This window comes from Sinohyriopsis cumingii, chromosome 12, assembly GCF_028554795.1.
Source record: "Sinohyriopsis cumingii isolate HCF-2022 chromosome 12, ASM2855479v2, whole genome shotgun sequence".
Taxonomy (NCBI): domain Eukaryota; kingdom Metazoa; phylum Mollusca; class Bivalvia; order Unionida; family Unionidae; genus Sinohyriopsis; species Sinohyriopsis cumingii.
This window is the reverse complement of record NC_142972.1, coordinates 13,114,654-13,123,368: the sequence shown is the minus strand read 5'-3', so window position 1 is coordinate 13,123,368 and position 8,715 is coordinate 13,114,654. Positions and strand designations below refer to the sequence as shown.

General features: G+C 35.5%; 1 protein-coding gene across 1 annotated transcript in view; it reads right to left on the bottom strand.

Moving 5' to 3' along the window:
- Positions 1-2,591: 2,591 nt before the first annotated feature.
- The window catches only part of LOC149786019 (E3 ubiquitin-protein ligase rnf213-alpha-like), a 180,064-nt gene continuing 173,940 nt past the window's right edge, over positions 2,592-8,715 (bottom strand). Inside the window, exon 19 of the mRNA XM_089978096.1 lies at positions 2,592-8,712. Coding sequence (XP_089834222.1) covers positions 8,540-8,712 — 173 coding nt within the window. The 3' untranslated portion in view covers positions 2,592-8,539. The remainder of the gene's footprint in view (positions 8,713-8,715) is intronic.

Below are 8,715 nucleotides of genomic sequence, written 5' to 3'. Positions count from 1 at the left end.
CACCAACATGCAAAACTATCACCAGATCGCTGGTCCAATGCTAATTTCACAGCAGAATGGTGAAAAAACATTAGTCAGTCCATCTGACTTGTTAGATATTTAGGTATATTGAGTAAATTTAATCTACAAATGGTATATTTCATCATATTAAAACAAATAAAAGAAACCATGTGAAAAATAAATAGTGAACTGTTTATGATGACCACTCAAAACCTTTGAACACAGCCATCCAATATGCAATTTTGAGATGTGAATAACTTGCATTGTGTGTGCAATAGACACTTGCAATTCCTGTTAAAAACTTCTCTGTCTATGTAATGTCTGACGACACATACTACTTCCAATTTCCAATGACTGCATGTTGTTTAGTTTAAAGATTCTTGATTTGAAGGATGTATAATTCTGTCTATACCTAGCCAGTAGTGCCACGTGTGAGACAGGCTTCTCTCAAAAGAAGCAAATGAAGACAAAGTAAAGAAATATGGTACTGCTGTTAACTGTTCAGTGGCATTTTCATGATGTGGATGGATTCTGACCCAGTTCCAGCAATCCACTGACTGAAATAATTTTTCAGCAGACCTAATTTCATAGTTAGCTGTACTCTGGATACCATAGCCTCATCTTTGGGGGATGAACCCAGTTCTAATGCTGCCATTGATGACAAGTCAGTGGATGAGAATCCTCATTCCCATTCTGACTTTGTCTTAGATTCTAATGCCCAGCCTCAAGATGAGAATATTTATGAATCTGAATCAATTGGACAGTTGACAGCATAGTTTTGGTCAATAAACAGTGTATAAATTATCCTGAATTTAATACAATTAATCAATGGTATAAAACATCTTATTTTGTGGTGTTCTTTAATTTTCTTTTTACATTACATAAATAACATGCTCATGTTCATGACTAAATGCATTTACCATTCAACTGATGACATTTTGGTTTGTATCATGGAATGAAGGACCAGATGGCTATGGACAGGACCAGTGGAATTTCAGGTTACTGGTCCCATGGGCTTGCAGTATTTTTTGGTGAGTTTCACATACTGCTGACCACAGATACAAATTTTTCCACATTATACAGATTTTATTGTAGATATGCAGGGTGTTAACAACTAAGTGATTTTTTTTTTTTTTCTCGACTGAAAATTACTCATTAAACTAAAGATGTCTATTTTCTGCTGTTTTCATCATCTGCTCAGTACAATGCTTACAGGAATCTGTACTGAAATCACATGCTTTATTGCCTGGCATCAGTGGTAACACTTAAACCCTTTCCATTCATGTATCACACCTGCAATATGTACATGGAAAAAACCTAGTCCATAATGACTTATTGTTAGTGTTAGCCCTTAATGTAGTGTGAAAACAGTCATGGACTCGAGTTCTTGGACAAAGCTAACGTGTTTGTTTACTATGTTGTCAAAAGCTGGAATGCAGCAAAGCTATTCATTTTTGTAAAGTTCCACTATGTTTGTGGATTTTGATAATGTTACAAAGGTAGAATTTAAAGATGTGAGGAACCAGTGCAATTTTGTGTGGAAATAACTGATTGCCTTTCCAATTCAAGAAATCTATTGTCAATGAAAGTGTTCTTTGTTCACAGATGATATTACCATGGTAGACGAAAGTAACATCCAAACTTCCATTATGGGCAGAACTTATAAAATCTGTACACATGAGGTGGACGTGTGGATCTAAGAATTAAATTTTCTGAGAATATTTATTTTAACAAGTAGAATCATGTACTATTTTTCACTACATTGAATTATGATAGCAGATATTTAGATTTACTTCAAATGTGCTTTGTTTACAGATTTCAAAGATGGTGTCACTGAGTTTTTACTAGCCTCACAAGTAAGTGAGAATGAATCCTTGCTCCTCAAAATACAGATACTACCATGTGCATTATATCGACATAGGTAATGCTTTCCTGAAAATATTAACATGGAATTTAACAGAAACTTAACCCACTCACTAACAACAAGAGTATTGTGCACTGCACATTATACATCTGCCTAACATTTAACAGTCCTTTGTGTATAACTAGCAGGGCATAATTAATTCTGGACATTACTGATCAAGAACCTGGACCATTTGTCAATGTATGTAAATATCTTGAACTACAGACACTATGCAAAAACCTTTATTTTCTTATGAGAGTTATAATGACCCTAACCTCAATCCTCTAGTTCCCAGAATCTATAAGCTCCTTTGTTACCTTAAGTACAAGTCAACCAAAAATTTATGTCAAGGAGCTTACTCTAGAATGTATTATTTTCATTATAGGAACTCCTCCAGGTTCTGTACATTCATTTTTTAGATGACTTTAGGAGTGTTTAGAAAAAGGGGTAAGTTTTCATGGGTTCTCAAATTTGTCACTAAGTCTCCAACTGGGACCTTTTTGTCTTCACAGATCATTCAGCAGTAGTTGGTTCTTTCAATTTCTTGCTTGTCAAAACCCCTTAAATCCATGAAAATCAGTAACCATTCAATTCAATTCAATTTTCAGTAAAAATTCTTTTATGAGCAGTACTACTAATTGACACTAAAACAGTAAAAACATTAAAAATATTCAAAAGCAATACACTGTATACTTTCACCACTTTATTGTTTAAAGCAATGGAGAAAATATAGCCTGTAAATGTCAAATTTTGAATAAGTATTAAACATTAAATTTTAACACACTGGACATTAACATTTTATCACATTTAAGCCAGAATAGTCTTTGTGAAGGGTCACTTCAATCTTTCTTCTTTTTTTTCCCCCCATGACAGTGTTAAACTTGAAAGGCCAGCAGCTACAACTCATTGAGATTTTACCAGGGTATTGCAATGCTGTCCTGAGAAAGTAAACATTTGAGCTACCAACCATAACCACTGCCATAATGATAATAGTAATTACCAGAATGAATAACCCAAGTGCTGCTCAGCCTCATTATGCCCCATGTTCTCTTTAGGGTCTTCATCCATGTCCTTGTCTTGTTCGGGCTTAAATTGGTACTGTCTAACCTTGGCGAGCAGAATCTTCTTAAGATTCATTACATTCGCCACCTTCTAGGAGTTCACCTTCCTCACATGATGAAAATGAGCATGACTAGCTTGAATCATCACTAGATTCAGCCATCACCACCACATACACTAAACTTGAAGGACTTCCTGATGGTATGTCACTTCCGGAAATCGTATTATTACCAGAAGTATACAAATATTTCCGGAGTGTTTTCCATAAAACATAGATAAATGCACACATTATCTTCATTTTCTTCTCTGTGAGTTAAAATATGCATTTTTAATGAACATGTCCGAGTTATTTAGTGAAAAATGAACATTCTGATATATAGTGTGTATTACACTCTAGCAGACCTTTAAATAAAGATTGAAACCAATCTAGAATAGTTCACACAAGAAAATTCCACATCAATGAAAACTCTGAATATATATAATATGATAGACAATAATACAGTGTGACCCTGCTATAGTGCGCTCCGTTATAACATGAAATTGGATATAACGCGGTCCTGGCATGGCTCCCAAAATTTCATATACAAGTATTTTTCTTGTGCACAAAAAAAAATTCTTAAAAAGTACGAAAAAAACGTAAAAAGTTTCTTACCATTTTGGGGAAGAGATCGCGTATGAATAATACAAGACGATCATGGCTTGGCTCCAGAAATTTTATATGTATCTTTCTCGTACACGAAAAAGTATTTTTTTCTTCTTAAAAGTAAGAAGAAGAAAAAACGTATAAAAAGTTTATTCTGGGATCACGTAGGTCTTCGCCAATGTCGCAAACTTGGATTGATTTTCCTTATTGGCTGCAAAACATACCATGTGGCTTTTTTTATTTATTGGCGACTTTGTTGGCTGTTTAAACTGTTATATACAACCATTGGTTTGGAGTGCAGAAATTCAGAGCCTCCATGAAATGAAGCCGCATACTGGACATAAAATGCAATGAAATTTATCTATTGTTACATAAACAAATTCTTTGTCCATACTGACAAACCATCTAAACAGTGCATTGTTATATCATAAACCGCTTATCTTGACATCTAGCATGAGTTCTGCATGTTGTGAAATATCTGCTGTTTTGTTGTTGTCATTTCTGGTAATGGAGATCAACCGGACGAGGCATTGCCTCGTAATCTATCTTTCATCGGCTTTTCGGCCACTCGCTAGTAATTAAAATATTTACAAAGACTGACATTTGTATATGGATGAAAAGTAAAATTCCTCTTCTTTTCACTCAGATTTAAATCCTTCAGACCACTCACGTTTTCTGTAATAATCCTTATCACCTTTGTTAATTTTCAAACACATGCATGGAAGGCAGTATCTCGCTGCTATCACAAATGTAAAAAAAATAATACATCTTACTTATTGGTTTATTCAGTAGGCATGGAGGGACAGTAACTAGAATAGTCTAAATGATGGCCAATTCCTTTTTAAAAATGTACCCAGATAAAATAGTTTGCTGAAATGTTATGAAAATGTACTCAGCAAATGGAAAAAATACCAGTCTCAATCATGCAATACAATTATTTGATGTTGCCTCCACAATAAGAAATGGGCATTCTTTTGGTTCTCCAAAGCTGTCCTTTAGCAATGACTTCAATAGCGCATGCACCCTTCATCAAAGAAAGCCGAATACAATCTTTCAGTATCAGCAAAGACATTTTCTTCAGTGGAAGTCAGTACCAAACTTAAATAAAAGTAATGGAATCTGATGGATTTTTGCATTTTCCAAAGTAACTGTGCTGCAAAAGTTTCATTTTTGCAGGGAAAAAGTTTATGCTTAAGAACGCTACCAACGGCAGCTTAAAATGCAAACTTTTACCTACTTGGAAAGTACTTTAAAGTAAATGTGCTTTGTCATTCGTTACGTGATTGTGTTATGTTTTTCTACTGAATTCAGACCAATATGACCTGTTACAAACTTAATGAATATTTTAAAGCTGTGTGTGTGCATATTTTTGATGGAATCACTTTATTGTGGATTCAATGTATATGAGGTTTGCAGGTGAGTACACAGTGTTGATACTCTATTCATGCTATACATAAGACATTTATATATAAACAGGATTCATGTATATGTACCAATTCATGGTTCTCTAAATAAACTATTATATTATGTCTTCTCTGTTTTCACTAAAGGTGTATTTTTCATTTAATATGCATCAATTTAAGATGGCGACTGTGCCGACAAAGCACATATTTTACTGCCCGCATTTATTACCCACACACCCCCACACAATTATTTGGGGGGTACAACATCTTCTTCAGCTAACTGACTTGGGTGCATATAACATGGTTCGGTATATAACGCGGTCGGGTTTTATTGTTCCCAAGTACCGTGTTATAGTGGGGTAACACTGTATTAAGATACTATCCCCTTTATATCACTGAATAGGTTTGCCTCACATGCACACACACACACACACACACACTGAAAACTCTGGAAATATGTAACATGTTAAACAAGAAGATAGGCAATTCTGTCTGTCTATCGTGTAAATTATACCATCTCATTTATATCATTGATCAGACTACATAATTTGCTATGTCTACATACCGTATATACTCGCATACAAACTGAAAAATTTAGGAAAAAAAGAAGGCCTGGAAGAAGGAGGGGTTGGCTTATCAGCAGGCCAAGGTCCAAGTCTGAAATTTTAACGCTTTTTCCCCTCGATTTCCAGTATTTATCATTTCTGTCGATCGCTGAAGATGAGATCACATGCCTAATGATGCCACATTGCTCATAAGATTTGTGCTGTCATGAAGTGAAAGAAATATTTTTTTTTCTAACGTAAGTGGTAGGAAAATGAATGAAAAACACGTTTTAACGTACTTGACATCTATTTGACAGATGTCCATCCACCAGAAAATGCAGCCATACGTGTTATTTAAGCCACGGTGGTACGTGTATTTTCCAAAAGAACCGCCATATTAATAATCTCCAGTCAAGTATTTAACCCTCAGCTAATCAGTAATCATTAAACTCTACAGTATTGTACAAAGGCATGCTAGCTTATTTCAGTGTAAATATGAAAAGACTCTATGTACAAAAATAAAAGAATTACGATACTGAAGGTATATACGACAAACATTTTGATCGAGAGTAGAAATACATGTACGATAGTCTTAAAGGAGCAATAGCGAGAGGCTCCATAGGGGTTTGTTGCACGTATGCTTAGGAAGGGTAAATAACAAGGCAATATACGAGTCAGCGTGAATAATTGTAAAACAATATAATTTGTGGGATTTCTTTGACAGGTGTTTTAGAAGTAATCGGTAACCACAGTTTATATACTACTGTTGTTTAGTTGTTTGTAATGCAAAGTGGTTTGTTAGCGGTAGAGTGTTGTACAATAGCTACCATATGCTTAATCTGTGGTAAATGCCTCGGGTATAATAGGTTTGTTTTGTTGCACAATCCCAATGACTTTATTAATACATGCCGACTCTCAGATGTAATGTTTAATGAGATATGGTAGTGGACATGGTTTCTGCTCAAAGTTATTAACTGTCACAATACTTGAATAATGTCCACGCTGAAACCAATCATATTTTGATCAATTGAATCACACTACCAGTAGTTTTAAAAAAACCCACAAATAAACAACAATGATAAATAATTATCAGATACAAACTGATAACCAATGACACATGGAAATAATTACAGGATAAGGTATATAAATAGTATACTACCACTGTAAGAAATTATTTCAATTTAATATCTCGCAAAGTTTATATTCAATTCAATCAGATAAAATGAATAGTGTTGGAAGTAAAAGAAAGCATTCTGCTTATGATGCAGCATTCAAACTTAAAGTTATTGAATACGCAGAAGCAAATAACAACTGTGCTGCAGCATGCAAATTTTTTGTGAACGAGAAGCAAGTACGGGAATGGTGGAAAAGCAAAGCAGTATTAGAAGAAATGCCAAAATCCAAGAAGGCTCGTCGGACTGGGATTGCCTCTTTCCCTGAATTGGAGAAAGAGCTCAGTGATTTTGTAAGTGAACGTCGACAAAATGGATACATTGTCACACGAACTGCAATCTGTCTACGTGCTATGCAGATGGTGAAAAATGATAAATATAAGTTGGCAGATTCAAAATTTGTTGCATCAGCCAGCTGGTGTTCTCGTTTTATGAACCGGAATGGTTTCTGCCTCAGGCAGCGAACTAAGATAGCACAAAAGCTACCAAAAGACTTGGAAGAAAAAACTGATTCATTTCAGCAGTTCATCATTAAACGCAGAAAGGAGTGCTTATTTGAACTATCACAAATTGGAAATATGGATGAGACGCCTATGACCTCTGACTTACCAAGCAATAAAACAGTCAATGCTGTTGGTGAGAAAACTATTCTGATAAAATCAACTGGCCATGAAAAAACGCATTTCACGGTTGTTTAGCTGATGGATCAAAGCTTCCTCCTGTCATCGTTTTTAAAAGGAAGATGCTGCCGAAAAGCATGAAATTTCCTGCTGGTGTCATCGTTTGTGCACAGCAAAAGGGGTGGATGGACAAAAGTGGAACAATTGAATGGTTGGAGAAAGTATGAAACAAGAGACCATGTGCAATTCTTTGGAAACTTTCAATGCTTGTATGGGATATGTTTCGTGCACACAAGACCGATGAAGTAAAAAAGGCCGCAAAGAAAATGAAAACAACACTGGCTGTGATACGAGGAGGTTTAACATCAGTGTTACTGCCTCTTGATGTCTGCCTTAACAAACCTTTTAAGGACAAGTTACGAAAGATGTAGGCAGAATGGGTTTGTTCAGGGGCAGTGAAAATGACAAAAGGTGGGAATTTAATGAGGCCGGACATTGATTTGGTCGCCAAGTGGGTAAAAGAAGCGTGGGACTCAATTCCATCGGAAATGATTGCAAAATCATTCAGGAAGTGCTGTATCAGCAATGCCATGGATGGAACAGAGGATGATGCTATATTTCAATCCGACAATGATGAGGAGAGCGAGAAGAATGACACACTATTGGATGACCATGATGACAATGACGACGCATATGATAAAAGCGCGCCCGTAACAGAAGCTGAGTTTCGTGAACTGTTTGGTGAGGCTGATACAGAGCCAGATTTTGAAGGATTCTAAAAGTGATAGAACTTTTATAATTCATGATTTTAGAATGAGGATTAATTAAATTTCCATTAAGACTTAACACTTTAGAATTGTTTTTATAATTTCAACATATAAATTAGCTTTCTTACTTTCATTTTATTTAATAATGTGATTTGCCTAAATAAACGTATACAGAACTCACTTTGTGCATCTTGTGATGTACCGGTAATCTAGAAATTATGGGTCGGCTTATACACGGGTCATGCACTTTATAACAGTTTTACCAAGTCGGCTTATACGCGCATGGGCTTATACGCGAGTATATACGGTAGCTCTGTAATGTCTCTTAGAATTTTGCTGTCATTTATTGAGTTATCAAGGAAACCCCTAAAATTCAAGATCTATAAAAGATCTGTGTCAATCCTGACAATATTTGCAAGGAATTTCATTAGCTACATTGAAACTCTGCATCAAAGGCTGACTGTGTTAATTGACACATGTCAGGAATAATGTCTACAAAATGGATTTCCTTTATGGACTGTAGACCATAAGTCATGCTGTACTCAACCACTGCCTGGGCATACATTTGTGCACATAATGGCTTTGGTACTCCAAATATCCCTG